At 40.7% G+C, this 18,361-nt stretch overlaps 2 protein-coding genes across 6 annotated transcripts; one reads left to right on the top strand and one right to left on the bottom strand.

Moving 5' to 3' along the window:
• Positions 1 to 707: 707 nt before the first annotated feature.
• UROS (uroporphyrinogen III synthase) lies at positions 708 to 10,272 on the bottom strand. 5 transcript variants are annotated; one of them, XM_032115981.1, is made up of 11 exons: positions 10,145 to 10,272; positions 9,735 to 9,841; positions 8,744 to 8,833; positions 8,017 to 8,100; positions 7,569 to 7,665; positions 6,308 to 6,382; positions 5,755 to 5,829; positions 3,190 to 3,273; positions 2,801 to 2,886; positions 2,126 to 2,224; positions 708 to 1,468 (listed from the first exon to the last, which is right to left on the bottom strand). In XM_032115981.1, exons 3-11 carry the CDS (start codon positions 8,804 to 8,806, stop codon positions 1,322 to 1,324), a joined length of 810 nt encoding a protein of 269 aa, XP_031971872.1. In that variant the 5' UTR covers positions 8,807 to 8,833; positions 9,735 to 9,841; positions 10,145 to 10,272; the 3' UTR covers positions 708 to 1,321. The 5 variants fall into 5 exon arrangements, with proteins under 5 accessions (XP_031971872.1, XP_031971869.1, XP_031971871.1 ...); XM_032115978.1 differs by having other exon boundaries at positions 9,735 to 10,272; XM_032115980.1 differs by lacking the exon at positions 9,735 to 9,841 and having other exon boundaries at positions 9,992 to 10,272.
• Positions 10,273 to 10,482: 210 nt separating this feature from the next.
• On the top strand, positions 10,483 to 18,349 carry BCCIP (BRCA2 and CDKN1A interacting protein). Its single transcript, XM_032115969.1, has 7 exons — positions 10,483 to 10,805; positions 12,226 to 12,300; positions 12,796 to 12,876; positions 13,574 to 13,666; positions 14,176 to 14,363; positions 15,515 to 15,692; positions 17,980 to 18,349. Exons 1-7 carry the CDS (start codon positions 10,668 to 10,670, stop codon positions 18,148 to 18,150), a joined length of 924 nt encoding a protein of 307 aa, XP_031971860.1. The 5' UTR covers positions 10,483 to 10,667; the 3' UTR covers positions 18,151 to 18,349.
• Positions 18,350 to 18,361: the final 12 nt, after the last annotated feature.

Here is an 18,361-nt window from a genome sequence, read left to right as displayed (position 1 = left end):
CTAACACTGAGTGGGGTTTTACCTCAGCACCTGAGGACTGATTTTTGTAAATGTGTATCATTTGAAGGTAACATTTTCCAGAGTATAACATCTGCAGTCCTGATGTTCTTCTACAAATAAATGGCTCATTATTGCATGGTAACAGTATAAACCACTTCATGTAAAGGTAGAAATGGGTTTTGCATGCATGCATATGGAACTAGATGAGTGTTGAAGTCCCTTCCAACCCAAACCAGCCTGGGATTCTGTGATCTTCCAGCAGTTTGTATCCTTCTGAGATTCCATTTCATCCTGAGAAATGGAAGTGTTTCATAAGCCAAACACCTGTCCTGCTGTGCCCCATGTGACTGATGAAAGCACTCTGGAATTAAGTTTGTAGGAACAGAACTGGCCTCAGGTTCCCTCTTGTTCCAGGTGTGGAGCCTCTCACCTCGTTGGAAATTCAGGTCCCATCCTCAGACTTTAACTGAACTGTGCAGCAACTGAGAGTTTCTCTGTTAATTCAGGAACCTCAGCACTGTGGTAGCAACACAAATGACTTTCAGGAGGATTATAAATGAGTATATTATGATTCAAATCTCCTGTGAAGCCGCTGGCATTAGCTGGAGGGAGCGTTAGTGCTAAATAGGATTATTTTTCTCCTTTCAGAGATAAACAATTAAAGCATAAACCACATCCAAAACAGACAACTCTAACACCATTATTAGCTCTGCTAAGCCAGTTTATTTCCCTGTTAATAAATCCTCCTTCTTTACAGGAACAGAAACCAAAACCTCATTTTTAAGACTGTACTGTCAGGGTAACAAGGGGCAGCAGCTGACCTGAATTAGCCCCACACAGTGCAACTCCACTGCAAGAATTCTCCTACTCCACTAAGACTCTACAATTACCATTCTTACTTGAAAAGCAGAACAACAACCAAGTTTACAAAAGAAAATACTTCACTGGCATAGGGGGGGGTTTTCCTACAAAAGATGTGCAATTTAAACTGATCATACAGAGCAATTCAAAGCCAGCCTGTGTGCTGGGGGATACCTGAGGTGAGGTGTGGGACTGATTTCAGTGTCTCAGTGTTCACAGCTGCTTTTCAAGGATAAAATGCTCACAGTGCACACACGAGGAGAGGGAACAGCTGGATGCTTTGAGGATGCTGGACAGATCCTGGATTTCTTAGATATTTAGGTGCAACCTTCTCACACCCATCCCTGACCAGGACAGTGCTGCATATTCCCAGAAAACACTTTCTTGCAGGACAACAGCTCTGCAAATTGGAAAACCCCTCTGAGAGCACCATATTCACCTTGCTGGGCAGGCTGGGCTCTCACTGGGGCACAGAACAGTTGTGTGGGTGCAGGGCTCTGTGGATGCCAGCAGCCAGGTCCTGGGGCGTGGGGCTCCCTGCAGTGCAGCTCACGGGGATCCCGGCGGCTTCCAGGGCCTGGGCCGTGGTGGGACCGATGGCAGCAAACTGCAGGGACAACATTTACACTGTGAATGGTCAGGCAGGTCTGTGTCCTCACAGCTCAGCTTCCTGACCAGCTCAGGCTGAGCAGTTGCAGTATTAAAAGCCACCCATCAATGGCAGTTACTTAGAAATGACTTAGGGAAGATGAATATTTATTTATCTTGCCATTACAAACACGGAAAGCTCTGAGTCCCATAGAACAGGGAAAGTGAGAGGAATTTTAATCAGCTGCAGCCTGGTGTAAGCAGCGACTACTCACACTTTCACATCACTAAGAGGAAATGAAGTCTATCCCAATGGAGATGGGGGCAATTGGTTGGGGAAAACATTCCAGGTGAAAACAATTTCTTTTTTAAAATCCAACCCAGGCCAGGTTGGATGAGGTTGGAGCAAGCTGGTCTAGTGGAAGGTGTCCCTGGCCATGGCAAGGGGGTGGAACCAAGATGGGTTTTAAGGTCCTTTCCAACCCAAACCATACTGGGATTCTATAATTCTATATAATAACATCTGTATTTGCTATAAACTGGGGTTTTCTTCAGAGAAATAAACACAAACCAAAGAGAAAATCAAGGTTTGCAGTGGTTGTAACAGCCCTTCTATCCCATTTGCCTACCCAAAATTTACTGCCTCTTGTATTCCACCATTTCCAAGAGAGGATACCTTGACTTGGTTGATCAAATCCCCTGAAAGCTTCTGGATGTGCTGGAGACAGAATTTGACACCGGACGGGCTGAAGAACACGATGCTTGCAGGGATCCCCTGGGTGAAAGCAAGCAGAGACTGGCACAGCTCCCTCCCTCCTCCAGCAGTGTCAGTGCCCTGGCACCTGGGGACAGGATGTCCTAGTGCCAGAGGGCAGGGATGGATGGGATATTGGGAAGGAATTGTTCCCTGGGAGGGTGGGCAGGCCCTGGCACAGGGTGCCCAGAGCAGCTGGGGCTGCCCCTGGATCCCTGGCAGTGCCCAAGGCCAGGCTGGACATTGGGGCTGGGAGCAGCCTGGGACAGTGGAAGGTGTCCCTGCCCATGGCAGGGGGTGGCACTGGATGGACTTTAAGGTCCCTTCCAACCCAGGCCATTCCATGTTTCTATAATTGTATCATCCTATGATGGAGGCTCCTACAAATGGAAAATTCAGAAAGCCAATCTTGAAAAATTAAAAACAATGATTACTTTTACACAAACCATGTAGGGCAGATTACTGCTGGATTCTGGTTTGAGATACACAGCTAAGATACCCAGTGCTATTTCAATTACACTACTTCCAAAAAAGGAGTATTCTGGGAGGCATTGTCATCTCCCTTGGAAAATCCCAAACCACATCAGTGTCCAGTACCTGCTGGGAGAAGTAACTGCTCAAAGACGCCTGCAGATCAGGGTGTTGGGTTGTTTGATAAACAGTGAGGCTTTCCAGGGGTATGCCTGCAATCAGGATATGCAGTCATAATTAATTCATTCATTAATTTCTATTATTTCAATTCAGCACTCACAACATCCTAATTGCACTGAAGGGTAACTATTTTAGGCTAAAAAGACACATAAAAGCTCTGTGAAGGATTTGCACGCCCAGAGCTGTGGGCAGCCATCCAAGCTCCCAGTGTTTACTCCCATCCTCTCACTTCACAGCAAGTTCCACTTTTACTTCTCCCAATTTGGTCCACAAGCTTTAGATACAACTTTTCTCATCACTGACTAATTAAAATGAGTCTCCAGGGGAAGTTCAACCTTTTTCTCTAAGCACTGTAGGAAGTACTTCTCTTTTCAGGGCTCCACAAGGAAATAGGAGAGCTGAGGAATTGGGTTTCTCTCCTGTAAACACACAAACAAGAACTTTAATTAACTCAGGCCTCTAATAAAGAGTAAATGTGACTTAATACATTTTAAAGGTATCAAATGCTGATTTATCACCAGACACAGCTCTAAGGTGACTGAAAACATCTGCAGTGCAGCTGCAGCCCCGATTCAGAGGACAGAGGCTACTTAGGAGGAACATTAAAAATATTCCATAACTAGAATATGAATATTGGCTAAAAAGAAGATAACTTCCTTTGTAGAAGGGCAAGGGGAAGAGAAATGCAGTTTATCTCCTCCTCAACACAACCTGCCTCAATTTTATATTTAAAATCTATCCCGCTCAATAAATGACAGAGCTCTTTCTGTATAAAAGACTATTCAGGCAGACAAAGAAAAGGACAATACTGTGCTGAGAAGTTTCAGTCTTATCTGCAATTCCATTTTCTTAATTCCCCAAGGAAAAAGGATTCTGGTTGCACTGCTGGGGTGGGAGTGGATATCCTCACTTGCTTTTGTCAAATGAGGAATTTAACAGAGGACTTGCTTTGCACAGTTTTGGCATTTTCTATAAATAAGAAACACAGAGAAAACTTCAAGATGAAATTCTACGCAGACTGATACAGCTTTGCATTCAGCTTTCAAAATGACATTATTTTATTCCTAATTCAGATTTGTTAATACATTTTTAAGAGACAATTACTAGAGAAAAATGCTTTCAAGTGCTGGAAGGAGATCCTTCTTTTATGTAAGCAGAGATTCCTTGGGGATAAAAAAACAAAGGGCAGCAGAGTGAAAATCAAATGGAAAGACCCTTTTAGGAGTCAACCCAGACACACCTGAGTGTCCTGACTGCACACTGAGGTTTTATTAGAAACCACAGCTATGCTTCAATTAAAATTAAAAATTAGAGGAAGAATGAACTTGGCTCAGAATGTAAAAAATATTTTATATAAGGTAAAATCAAAATACTTCAGCATCAATTCTCCTGAAATTCATGTCAGTCATCTGAAATATCAGTGTGATACCTGTAAACAAACACTAATTCTTTTGGCACAGAAAAATTCCTTGGTATGCCTGAACAACACAACAAAGATTGGGATCTCCTGCTTCTGTAACCAAGTATTTGCCTTGAGGAGAGTAAAGCCAGCCAGTTCTGGAGTATAAATTCCTTTATTTCCCAACCCCTTAAATTGAAGTGGGTACCAAAGCACAAAAGGTGACAACAAAAAATACCTCATTATTTCAGCTTTTATTTTTATTCTGACCATAACCTCTCATGATGTAAGAAATTCAGAGCTGTTCTTCTCATTTACTTATTTTATGCACAAACAAAAATGAATTTATACGTAACAGGGAACATGAGGTAATTTAATCTGTACTTCCAAGGTTGTTATAAAGCACTTGATCAGCTGAGAGCATATAAATATGCACAGCCCAATAAATCTTTGAGGATGTTTCTATGTCTCAACAACAAACAGGTTCCAGTGACTGAAATTCACTGCTTGGTTCATTTTTTTTCACCTTCACACAACACAATAAACAGGTATCTCTCTTGTCTTTCTACTCAAAAAAAAAAAAAATCCCTGGCAAATATTAATTCATGACAAGAAGTAGATTGTCCAGCACTAAAAAATCAGCTGAAACCATTCTTTGCTTTAATACTGCTGAACAGGGGAGATGGGTAATTCTTTACTTTTGATATATTTGTGTTGCAAGTATTTTTAATTTTCAGAATTTATTATTTAATCTTGTGTTGGCAACTATAATTTTTATCCTTAAATATTCCCTAGAGTTGAAGTATTGTATTTGTCAGTGAATTAGAGAGCACTGTGCCCAGCAAAAACAATCCTTGCCAGCTCCAATCCCACTTTTCCCTATAAATCTCTGCTCCTGTGCAGACTTTGCTCAGCAGCTCTCTCACATCTGTACAAAACCTCAGCCTCTCTTTTCACAGCTTCTACTGAGCCATCCACTCAAAAAATAAACAGCTCCTAAGTCTAAAAATCTTCCTTATTGCTACTGGAAATTTTAACAAATTATAGTAAAAGCAGAGGAAGTCAACTCATGGACTTTAAAAATTCCCCAATAATCTGATAATAGGTTGAGAAGCATTACAGATTTAACCATAACAAAATGGTTAAACAAACTTTAATGCATCACTTTAACTTCTTCAAACCCACTCTGCTTTGGTGCTGAAAACCAGATCCCCCTGAAACCACAGGGTAATTTTGGGGAAAGCCACCAGCATTTAAACCATCTGATTTAGCAGCAATTTCCAATCACTACAGCTCTGATCTTCCAGTAAAAAGAAACTTTTGCCAGCTGGCTCATATAGTATTTGTTGATCAACTAGAAGGTCTAAGATTCCATGTAAATTAATATCTTGTATATGGATTTTGAAGTATTTTTGCCTCACTGTGCACCTGATTTTACCTCTGGGGAATTCTGAAATGATGGAAGGGACATTACCTTAACTACAACATTTTAGCCACTTACTTGAACAAATATATTCAGCTAATTTCTCAGCATTTCCAGACTTTTCTCCTTGTGGAAAAAGGCCAATCTCTTCCACTAGAACCAAAAGCAGCAAAGAAAAAATACAGAAAGCAATGACAACAATTCGGATTTCCTGTCATAGAAACCCGGGATGAAAAGGGAGGCACAGCTTGATCCAAGCACACAAATAATTTGTGCAGAATCTCAACCAGGTTAGAATCCCTTTCACCCAATTTCATTTCCAAAGGCAATGACAAAACCACATGCAAATTAAGAACAAAGGGGTTTTTTTCTGTTTTGACCCAATTTTTCAAGCAGTGACCATCACATTACAACAAAAGGAGCAGAAATCCAGAGGCTGGATTATATCCATGGATATCCTTAGCTGGAGCATGGATAATTCTGTTGTTTATATAATTACCTCTCTTCCAAATTATCCAGTTCTAAAACTTAAATTTTTTTCTGAGCACCCATGAACAGCAGCTGCTCCTCCAAAAATTGTACTTACGAGCCAGATTTAGCCAAGATTTCTTTTTTTTAAACCCCAGCTTACCTAAAGAAGCTGTAGCTTTTCCTACCACATATGTTGGTTTGATATTCCACATTTGTTTAAGAGATTTTGACCAGGCTGAAAAACATTAAATTGTACTAAATTAAATAAAATTTAAGCACAAGGCAACAGAATGTGAATGCTAAATGACTATTTGGACTTCTGTTTAATCTACAAACACAGCAGAATAATAACTAAAACTCCACTACATATGCAGTAATCTGGATGTACCAATCCTAATGGATCAAAAATAGTTATACCAAATTTTTTTATTATCTTGTTTTAAACCAGAGCAGCAAAGGACACTGAGTTTCTTTCTGGTACTCCTGGAGGAGAAAAAAGAAATACAAACTACAACAGTAAAAATTAAAATCAGAAGGAAAAAACCAAGGATTTATTGCCTTTGAAAGGAACCCAAATAGAACTACAGACTCATTTTATTATTAAAATATGTATTTCCCCAAGGTCCTAATCAAGATGGGGGATGAAAACTAAATAAGAGATTACTTTTGACCTAGAATCTTAATATATTGTCCTCTGCTGCTGCAAATGCTACAAAAAGCTGAGGGTCTCTGCATTTACTGCTTACTCAAGGGTGTAACCTTACTCACAGGACATTGATTTGTCCACAGCCCAAAAGTGAGCAGATAAAGTAGAAATTCCATGCCAGAATCACCCAGCATAAGAATTTGGAAGAGTTTACAAGGACTTGACATTTCACTGTGATGGGTATTTCTATTTAGCAGGATTCTTCCTCACTGTTGGCTTTTATGCATCAGCACTTCATGCATCAGCACTTCCTCAGCATTTTCTAGCTAATAATTAATTCACTTGAGAAATTTCTTATTCAAGCCAGAGAAATCCCTTTTTCTGCAGCATTTCATACGAATTATACAGGCACAAAAGTAAGGGCCAGATTTTATGAGATGATCTTCTCTTTAAGGGAGGGGAGCAGTTAGCAAGCAAACCAGGCACTGCAGCAAAATACTCCTTATGCATGAAAGAACCAGAGCTAAAAAAGCTTTCATTAATTAGTAATTTGCACCAAAAGCTCCTTCCTTTCATTTTGAAGTACGGAAAACACAACCCTTAAAAGCTCAGTGTAGCATGAGCCCTTTATGAGACCAAAAGAACTGTGAGATACAGTTTTCTTTATAAAAGCCATGCTCCAAATATCTACTGGTGGGTGAAATAAAATTCAGTAAAATCCAAACTGCACAAGATGCTGAAAGAAAAAGACCAAGGAACGTCAATATGTACTTGCCTTCTTTTTTACTCTTCTCTTTTAAACACATCTTGATGGCTTCTAATGCTCTTGGACTGGTAAAAACTAGGCCTCCATAGCACTCTGGATGAGAAAGCTACTTAGAAACAGCAAATTTAAGAAGTAAAAAAAAAATAATTAGTAAATTAATTAAAAAAATAAGTTGATCAATTATTTATAACCTGGTGATGAACAGAAGAGCTTCAGTAACTGTCTGAAATGCCCCAGTACTTGTGACAATTTATGGTCACACAACTCAGATGTGAATTCTGTCTGACAAAATTAATTCTTTAACGAGCAGGGGCGAACTCCCTGATGTTGTACATGGAGTTTTATTGTACAAAGCTGGTTTGTGACAACACAAAGTACCACAAAGAGGATGATTAAATGGGGTCCTGGCAACCAAGTCCTGTTGGAAATAAGACAAGGGAAAGACTTTCGACCTTACCTTCTCAAATAAGCTGTCAAGAGAGATGAATTCAAATGACAGAACTGGGATCAGCGTTGCTTCCAAGCTGTGTGATCCTAATTCCTATCAAGAAAAGGTTTGCAGCTCTTGAAATAAGTTCCAAACAGTATTTTTTAGTTAGTTAGTTAATATTACAACATATTATTAAATAAATAGCTGTGGGACTGTGGCCTCCTGAGGTACAGGAGACACCAGCACATAACTCTGGAGTCCCCAGGTACCCACCCAGTCCTGCAAATATCCCTGTACATTACATCTCTGTAATTCTGTCAATAGGCTTCCTCTAAAGAAATAATCCTCCTATAGCAGGAATTCTTACTCTTTATGAGTAAGATTTACTCACATGACCACAGGCAGTAGCAGAAGGGACCCCAGCATCATGTAACCTCTACTTCACATCACAGTCCCAGTAAAAATACAAAGAATTTCTGTAAACTTAATTCTGTCCATATGAACATCATCAATATTAATTAATTCAAATGAAACTGCTGTAATATCAGGACTTTACTGAGAGCTTTACAAGAAATTCAGTACAAATGTCCCAAAATTAATATTTTTTGCAGGAAGGGCACATTTTCTGGGGTACTTTTAGCATAATTTCAGACATGCACTCCTAATATTAAGGACCTTTTCCCACTTGAAACAGTTGCATTCACACTTAATAAAGAAGTGACACATTTTTTTAGTTTTCTTAAAGTTTACTCACTTTAATATATGGATCTGGTCCTGAATCTTTGTCTTTGGGATCCTTCAGCAGCAGAACCTTCATCGTTTACCAAGGAAACACAGCAGAACCCTGAAATACAGGAATGGAATTTATCTACATTAGATCTAGAGGACTTTTTTACTCCAACAGTGACTTTAACCGCTCCAAGAACTCAGTTGCTACCAGTTGTACTGCTCCTTACACAATGAGTAAGCACTTAGTGTGCATTCTCTGGGCAGGAGCCTCCACCCTGATAAGGGCAGAAAATAATATGCTGCCTTTAGATAACACTGCTCGAGGAAGAGGCTCCAATGAAACTCATCAAGGGGAACACATTTTAAAGAATATTTTGTAAAAGCAGTAACAAGCCTTAAATTGGCAGCATGTTCTGCAATGGAATCATCGCCTATCTATTAAAAAGTTATTTATTCTGTTAATTTCCATGCTTGCTTTCTCCCTCTGCTCATCAAAATGAGTACGCAAAGACATTGATTTAATTTGATGCATTTGGGGTCTCACCCTTTCCAAAAAGGTTTTTTTAAAAATTCCATGTATGTGTGTCTATATGCACACATTTATACATCTATAATAACATAGCTAATATCCATATGCCTTCTCTGATACTTTAGGAAACAAGGCAGGATTGAAAATATCTATTCTGCCATTAAAATGAGAGATGATAGTTCTCAGTTCCTTAAAAGCTGACTTTGGGGCTAAATTCAGAGTTACAAAACGTAAGCAAATACACCAATAATACAAACAGAAATCCACTTTCTTAGAGCACATTGACCCTGATTATCAGTGTGGTACTTTCCTGATAGATGCCACACATAGGAAAATTCATCTTCCTCTAAATTCTTCCCCTGGATATCAGTATTCAAATTTTGGCAATGACCTAAGTGCTCCCAGAGCAAACACAGCTTTCAAAATAAAAACAAAAAGTAAACACTGGCATGTTTACTTTAACGGGAACACGAAAATTTGAACCTACTTGAATGGTATTTACAAAGCTGGAATTACATCCCAAGGCTCTGTGCCTTGCGTTTCTTCTGGCTGGCCAATGCTCTTCTTTCCATGGCCTCACTAACACGCACCTTTCTTCATAAATTAGACACGAAGTGTTCAATGGAACACGTTCCACACAACTGAGGCTTGATCATTAATGACCATTTCTCCAGTGCTTAGGATATTTCAATGCATTTTCCCGATCGGTATTTTTTACAAAGACCAGAATCACGTTGTGCTTACTGTGCTCTCTTTATCCCCCCTTTCTGCTGGTTTGTCTGGAATTATCCAGGGAATTTGGTTCACGGGAAGCCGGGACACAATTTTTAGAGCAAGCAGCGGGCGCCTGATTCCTGCTTCAGCTGGCAATTTTTACTAACGCTAGTTTTTACTTACAGGAATTTTTGCTAATGTCGGAGATGCTCAGGACACTCTGTTCCTTTGAAAGCACAGAATCCCAGAACCACTGAGGGTGGAAAAGCCCTCCAGGATCATCGAGCCCGAGCTGTGCCCGATGCCCACCCTGTCCCCAGCCCCGAGCCCTGAGTGCCACGTCCAGCCCTTCCCTGGACACCTGCAGGGATGGGCACTCCAGACCTCCCTGGGCAGCCCGATTTAACTCCTGACAGCCCGACTTAACTCCTGACAGCCCGATTTAATTCCTGACAGCCATTCCCGTGCAGGACTGCCCCTTGGAAGGAAGTGACACCACAGCGCCAAGAGGAAATCCGGGTTTGTGGGGACCGGGGCGGTCCGGGACGCGCTTCCCCCTTCAGCCTCCTCGGCTGCCCGCGCCCCTCCGCGCTCCGCCGGCGCTGCCCGCCCCTCGCTGTCGCGACATTCGGCGACATTCGGCGACATCCCGGACTCGCCGCGCCCCGGCCACAGCGCCCCCGCCGAGCCGCGCCTGCGCAGCGCCATGGCCACGCCGGCCAAGCGCCGGGCGCGGGGCCCCGCCGGGGAGCGCGGCTCCCACAGCGGCTCCGGCAGCTCCGAGGGCTCCGACAGCGGCTCCGAGGGCTCGGGGTGCTCGGACTCGGAGGAGCCCGTCGATGAGGTGAGCGGGAGAGGCCCCGCGCGGCCCCTGAAGGAGCGGCCGGGAGGGGATTCGGGACGGGGATGGATTGGGGGATAGTCGGGAGCAGGTTCGGGAAGGGGTTGGGAAGGGGCTGTGCCCGGCGAGGCCCGGCGTGGTGCGTGTCCTGTGGGAGGGCCGGGGACGCGTCCCTCGGGGTCGGTGACCTGACGCGTGTTCGCTGCGTTGTTGTTGAAAGTTTTCAAATTTTTTAGCTGTCTTTGAAAAGTTGGGCTCCCCGAGGCCTCAGCTGTACAGCCCCGGCCCTTGGCGTGCCCGCTCAGGTGTGGGGCTGGAGGCGGCTGCTTGGAAATGGTGCTGTCAGCACAGAGGATTTGCTCTCTCATTATATTTTGCTATATTTTATTATTGTATTTGCTTGCTTCCTTTTATTATAGAATCCCGGAATAGTTTGGGTTGGAAAGAACCTTAAAGCCCATCCAGTGCCACCCCCTGCCACGGGCAGGGACACCTTCCACTATCCCAGGGTTTTCCAAGCCCCGTTCAACCTGGCCTTGGACACTTGCAGGGATGGGGCGACCTGTGCCAGTGTCTCCTGAATTTTACTGCCTCCCAAGGAATTGTGTCCCTGCTTTCTACATTACAAACAGGTCTTTAACACTGTTCTTCCAGTAGACGACAAAGGCCATGACCTCGGTGTGGGATTGCAGAGAGTTAGAGGCTGAATTGGTGACAAAAGTAAGGCTGAGTTGTTGAGGTTACTCAGGAAGTGTAATTGAATCTGGCAATTAAAAGACAAAGTAACTCTGAATGATCTTGAACAGTGGAATAGGTAGGCAGGGTAGCCTTGGCAGGTGTGACTTTCAATATAGAATACCAATAAAAATGTTGGTAGGCACACAGCATTTGTTCTGGAAGGAGAAGCAACAGCTCCCATTGTGCTTCTGTGGTGCCTGGGTCTCATCATTTGCCTGCTGAGCAGAGTTCCACACTGGGGTTAATGATGCCAGGAGGATTTGGGGAAATAGCAGAAATGGGGGTTTTGATGTAATTATTTAAATGTCTGCAGCAATCTTCACCTTTAGCTAAGGCATTACACCCCAGTCCTGCAGTTCCCTGGGTTTAACTGCCTGGATCAAGCCTCTCTGCAAGAAGTCTGTGTGGCTACAGTAGGTGTAATTGTGTGAACCAGATGGCAAGAGCAAAGCATTAAAGGTTTGTTCCCTACACAGTTGGTGGGTTAGTTTTGAAAAGTTAATTTCACAGATGCTCTCTGAAGATCACAGGAGAAATGATAACAATTGCTGAGATTACTGCAAGGTGGAAATAAGTTCTGTTTCTGCTCTTTGACATTACTCGTCTTCAAGTATTTTACAGTTTAGCTTTGTTCTGATATAACTTCTTGCCAAATGTGTGTGACATTCTCTGTTTTACTCCACAGGAAGTGAACGTTGAATTTGAAGCACATTCCATATCAGACAATGACTATAATGGGATAAAGAAGTTACTACATCAGGTACTGTGACTATCTGTTAGCTTGGCTGATTTGTCCTTTGATAAATAATATCTGAAGAGTTATGCACAGACATTGGTTCACATTCTCTGTACTGATTTATAGTTTTTATATATTACTTTGCTTCCTTTAATTAGAGAATCCCAAAATAGTTTGGGTTGGAAGGGACCTGAAAACCCTTCTTGTTCCACCCCCTGCTATAGTGGACACCTTCCACTACCCCAGGTTGCTCCAAGCCCCATCCAGCTTGGCTTTGCACACTTCCAGGGATGGAATAGCCACAGCTTTCAGATCATACCAAACTCCAGAGGATGCAGTGGGGAAATACCAGCGTGTGGAAGGTGCAGGAGCAAGCACTTCAAGCAGCTGATTATTAGTTTTTGCAGTATTATAATGAAGAAAGTTAAATAAAAAACCCTCACTTTATTTTCTACTAAGTGGTCCATGAAATACCATCAGTGCCTAAAACTTAATACTTTTTTGTTTCCTGTCTTCCAGTTGTTTCTCAAAGCTCCTGTTAACACTGCTGAATTAACTGATATATTAATACAACAGAATCATATTGGTAGTATTATCAAGGTAAGACAGATTTTACATTTGTAATTGAAGTGCAGTACTTTTTATGTTGAAATGACATGATTTCTGTATTTCAGAAGGGGATCCTGTCTGTGTTATTTGTGTACTTTCTTGCTTTTTTTGCTTTGAGAATAATTCTTCTATGGGAACTGAAATTTTCCATGCCACTTTCAAGAAAAGAAGGAATTTGATATATTATTATAGCTGGTTTCTTTTTACATGTGGAAGGCTTTTCACTCTCTGAATTTTGGTGTAGTAATGCTGAAAATATTATTACCATCTCCATAAGAAATAGGATCTTGTTACTTTCCTACAAAGACACAGCTCTTTGTCCTCCTCCCTATCAAATCTTCATTGCTCTGTGGTTGTTAAGACATTCCAGGTTTACTTCCCTGTGTTAGAAACTGAAGGGAATTGGTTTTGCTTAATATACTGCCATCCCCTGGGCCAGGATGCTGCTTATTGAATGTGATCTGTCAACTTGTAGTGCCTTTCAAAGGACTCTGCTGTAGAAGATGCATGAGCTGGCTCTGAGCACAGTGAGATGTTCAGGGATGCAGCAGAATTTGCAGTGTGTGTTTGTGCAGATTTCCTTGGTGGTTGTCATGTGCTGAGCATCTTCTAGAAAGAAAAACATCTTTTGCTACAGAGTGGAAATAGAATGTCAATATGAGTTGTTGCTTTTCCTTCCATTCAACAGCAAGCAGAAGTGCAGGAAGACAGTAGTGATGATGAAGAAGATGATGATGAAGTCTTTGGTTTTATAAGCTGCTTGAACTTAACAGAAAGGAAGGTTGGTATTCCTCATTAACAACAGTGATGTTAAATGAGGCTGCATCCTGCTCTCTGCCCTGGGTAACAAGCCTGGACAGCTGGACCAGCATTTGGAATTCCACTGTGGAGGACTGGGGTTGTAAAACTTGTACATGGCTAAGCTTTTTTCTGAATGTAGTAACTTGCTGAGGGTCAAACATAAAGCAAAGAATGGAATAGAGTTAAAACTAGGCCTAATAATTCCAGGGTAAGTGAGCTGTCAGTCTCGTGTATTTCTTCACTTTGTTCTTCTGCAGTGTGGAGTTTTGCTGTGGTGTTGCAGTCCCTCATTCCCATCACTTCACAACCTTTGTTTGCCCTCAGCTCCAGATCTGGGGAACAATTTCAGAGAAATTGTTCAGTGCTTTAGAGGCTGCTGAGGGAAATTGCCACCAGGCCTGTAGGAAATGCCCTTGAAGTTGACATTCAAGGTTTTCTTGTGTAAACAGTTGTTGTACCAGGTAAAGAAAATGCAGCTTTTGATTGCAGGGCACCCAGTGTGCTGAGCAAATCAAAGAGCTGCTCCTGAGTCGCTGTGAGCAGAGCTGTGACCAACGTGTGGTGGAGCAGCTGAGTAAACTCCTGAACGACAGCACAAAGCCTGTGGGGCTCATCCTGAGTGAGAGGTTCATCAATGTCCCTCCACAGATTGCTCTGCCCATGCACCAGCAGCTCCAGTAAGTTTGTTTATATATTTTTTTTCTTGCATGATGTTGAATGGTATTTTTTCTTCATATTTTTCAGAACTCTTGTGTATATAGAGCTGTGTTAAGACAGCTGATGCTATAGATATAAGTAAAACATGAACAGAAAAATAATTTTGTCTCACATATGGTCTTCAGTTAATTTTTAAAATATTTTTTATATCTTTATAAAGATACAAAACTTTCTCGAACTCTGTAGAGGATATAATTTGAGAACATGTGCAGTTCTACAGAAATAGCTGTGTGTATGTTGCAATTTATCCTTGTATTGCAGATTATTTTCACACTGATCTAGGAACATTTAAAAATGAGAACGTTTTTAGCATGCTGATAATGGGCAGCTTGGGTGTTTCTGTTTCTGTGTTAATGTCTGACTTTGGAATGGGAGATTTGGATTGAGGGAAAGGCTTAAAAGGTGGTTGTGTTCTGGCCCATGTAAATATGCAGTGTTTTGGTTAGTTTCAAGTAATGAAAAAAGCAAGTAAAGTGTTGGTTGATCTCTACCAATTCATGGATTTATATCAAAAGCTGGGTGAATGTAAATAAATTAATCCACTGCAAGACAGCATTACATTATTTTAGTGCCATGCTGAGAACTGGGAATAAGGAAATTTTGTTGGATCAGGAACTCCAGTAGTCAAATAAAGATAATTTTTTTTTAATTTCATTTTTTTCCTTCTTTCCTCTCATGTGAGATGAGATTAGAAGTCAGATTGAGGTCACCACAAATACAGCCCTTGTCACAGCTCAGCTTCAGATCTCAGCCTCTTTGTCTTAAAGGTTTTGGAGTGACAACATGTTGAACACGAGGGTGGGCAAGAGTATTTTCTGTCTCTTCAGTTACAATTCCTCATGGAAGTGATACTGTGATGTATTTTTAAGGAGAGTTGCACTGTGAGTGTCCTGTGAACTATGGGAAAAAAATTCCATATTTTCATAGTTTAAAAGTCCAAGTAGTATGCTTAAGTACGAGGAATGCATCTGCAAAATTGATTTTCTGAGGCACTCATAAAAGAATAGCTGTAATTTGAATATCCTTTCTATACCAATACATTATAAGGTGTACTTCTATGCTTGTTTAGGGTTTAAATTGTGTAAGTGTGTAAGCATTTATTCTTCTTTAGGAAGGAGCTGACTGAGGCACAGAGAACAAACAAACCTTGTGGAAAATGCCACTATTACCTCCTTATCAGCAAGACCTTTACAGAAGCCACAAAGAGCAGTTCTAAGAGGAAGGAAGGGAAAAACCAGCCAAAGGAGGAATTAATGTTTGCAAATGCAGAGGAAGAATTCTTTCATGAGGTACCATATGATTATTTTAATTCAAAATCCTTCTTTTTCTTTACATATCATCAACAGGAGATTTTTCACCTCAAATTCAAGGGGAGCTTTTATCAAGATGATCACAAATACTTTTAAATTAAATCCAAGGTGTTTTGGAATAGCTTTGAGAGGGGAGCAATCAAACTCTTTTTGTGTATTGATTTATCTGTTTCCTCCTGGGTGCCTGTTACTCTCAAAAAATGGTCAGAATTAAAACTTCTGGAAATCCCAAGAAGTGGCTCTTGCTTCCCTTTTCTGTCTCTGTTCTGCTCAGGGCAAGTATGTTAATTAAAAGTGCTAAAACACTGACATGGAAATATTACTTCCCATTTCCTAAGGCAGCCTGTCCACAAAATTCTGCTGGTCCCAAGCCAGATCAGGTGAGGGGAAAACGCAGGAAATTAAATTAAAAATGTGCTTTGAAATGCAAAGAATTTTTCATGGTTTCTTTTGTTCCCAAAGCTTTAAAACTACTGTTCTCCAATATTACTTCTTTGTCAAGAGCCCATTATTTTTCATTTCTGGCAGTGCCTGCAGGGCAAAGGACTTGCACATGCATGGGGTGGTTAATGGCAAAGGTTCCTGTGTGTCATCATTCTGACAGAAGCTGTGATGGGGCTGTAATTTTATTTCTTGGGAAGGAGAGAAATGTAGGTGGGGGAATTCACTGGTAGCTGCAGGGAATGGTGGTGTAGCCTCTGTGCAGCAGCAAGTTGGGGATTTTGTTTTTGTCTTCCTGCCACAACAGCTGAAACAGCTGAACCTGAACTCTGTGTAAAATGTTGTTGAAAAGCTGCTCGGGAGAAGCCTGTGATGCTCATGTGTCCATGGTCGTTCTGTTCTAGAAGGCCCAGTTTTTATTTATTTATATATTAGATATATATAAAAAAATATATAAATAAATATATATTTATATAATATAAATATATAAAATGATAAATTTATATATAAATATATATTATATATATTGTATGTAGTATATTTATTTATTTCTATATATATATTATATATATATTAATGTATTTATTTAGCTTTGTTATGTATTAAAGGCTAATGGGGTGCTTTCATCTAAACTCCAGTAATTCTCGGCTCAAAAGGATAGACTCAAACTGAGCATGTTTTTCTTTTTAACAGTCTTCCCAGTGTTTTAAAAAAATTCATTTTAAACATTATGTAGGGTATTAAATTAAATGTCTCTCCATACTTAATAATGTGTGTGTGTTAAATTAGTGCTGGAGTGTCTGTCCTCCCTGATTACACATAATGTTAATTAGATTGCCATAAAATAGCATTAAATGTGGTGAGGCAGACACTTGGAGCCATATCAAACTGAGAGAAGCCTTTTTCTGCACTTGCCTCTTCCCTGGGCTTTATTCTGTTCCTTAAAATGATAACCAGAAAATCTATTATAACCAGGCTTGGAATTGATTAAAGGTGCTCAAATTGTTCTTGAACAAAGCCACTCAATTAATGTGGTGATTCTGCCAAAATGAGATTTAAAGCCTTGATATATTGTTAGTGGAAAGCAAACCTAAAAGGAGAGGGGATCTTAATTTTCCCACAAAGGGAAGGAATCAGGTGAGTTTTTCTACTTGATGGTTCAGCTCAGAGTTCTTAATCTGACTTGTGTGAGAACTGGAAACATTTATTAGGTACAGTTTTCTTATCCATCAGGAATTTTGTCTGGGAAAGCTGATGAAAAGGGACTTCCTGTGTGGAGTTTATATCCCTGTAAAGAAATAGCACACATTATAGACACTGCCTGTTTGGAGAAGCAGAAATAGATCTTCCAGTGGCTGCAACCATCTGGAGCCTTTCCAAGAGCTTTCTGAAATTCTCCTCAGGATTCATATGGGTGCCCATCCCCTTAGTATTTGATTTCTTCTCATATTCTTACAGATTTGTTAATTTTTAGGACTCTGAGCAGTTTTAAGAGTAGGCCCTGAAAACAGCAAAGCCTCAAAACATTGATTTTTTTTTTTCCCCCCTCTCTCCTAGTTTGTTTTTCTGATCCCAAACTATAATGGTAGCAGTCACTGTAGAATTTAGTATGGATGATAAAAATTCTGTGAAAAGAAAATTGTTTAAAACACTTTAAATGGTGGATTTTTTTGCTTGGTCTTTTTGGTGAACCCTTTAAGAGGGAACAAAACTTTTTAATAAGCATGGGCATAATAGGTTAATTATTTTCACTTTGTTGGGATGATGTATTATCTTCATGCTAATTAAACATTTTAATCTGAATGCTTTTATTTCTGTTGTTTAGAAAGCCCTTCTGAAATTCAACTACTCTGTGCAAGAGGAAAGTGACACCTGTCTGGGTGGCAGATGGTCCTTTGATGATGTACCAATGAAGCCTTTGAGGACTGTTATGATCGTTCCAGCTGATGGAATTCATGGAATTATGGATAAACTGAAAGATTATCTCTCTCTCTGAGCTTCCCTACAAACACCAGGTTTTTATAGAGCAGCCATGCAGGACTGTGACTTGGCAATATTTTCATAACTGCTGTTGAGTCCACGGTTTTGTGCAACCAAAATATCCACCAAATTAATATTTTTAAATATTGCATCTTATTTTCCTTTGCTAACACCATGAAGCAGTCAATAAAACTCAGTGTCAAAAGAAAACCTGAGTATCTCCTGAA

This window comes from Corvus moneduloides, chromosome 8, assembly GCF_009650955.1.
Source record: "Corvus moneduloides isolate bCorMon1 chromosome 8, bCorMon1.pri, whole genome shotgun sequence".
NCBI classification, from domain to species: domain Eukaryota; kingdom Metazoa; phylum Chordata; class Aves; order Passeriformes; family Corvidae; genus Corvus; species Corvus moneduloides.
The sequence above is the reverse complement of the archived record's forward strand: the minus strand, read 5'-3'. Positions and strand labels throughout refer to the sequence as shown.

Coding starts and splice junctions, on each gene's coding strand:
- UROS (XM_032115978.1), bottom strand. CDS start 8,806: ATGAAGGTTCTGCTGCTGAAGGATCCCAAAGACAAAGATTCAGGACCA. Junction 7,666..8,016: donor TTGACAGCTTATTTGAGAAG/GTAAGGTCGAAA, acceptor GTTTCTAAGTAG/CTTTCTCATCCAGAGTGCTA. Junction 2,225..2,800: donor GCAGTTACTTCTCCCAGCAG/GTACTGGACACT, acceptor GCTTTCACCCAG/GGGATCCCTGCAAGCATCGT.
- BCCIP (XM_032115969.1), top strand. CDS start 10,668: ATGGCCACGCCGGCCAAGCGCCGGGCGCGGGGCCCCGCCGGGGAGCGC. Junction 12,877..13,573: donor ATATTGGTAGTATTATCAAG/GTAAGACAGATT, acceptor TCCATTCAACAG/CAAGCAGAAGTGCAGGAAGA. Junction 15,693..17,979: donor AGGAAGAATTCTTTCATGAG/GTACCATATGAT, acceptor TCTGTTGTTTAG/AAAGCCCTTCTGAAATTCAA.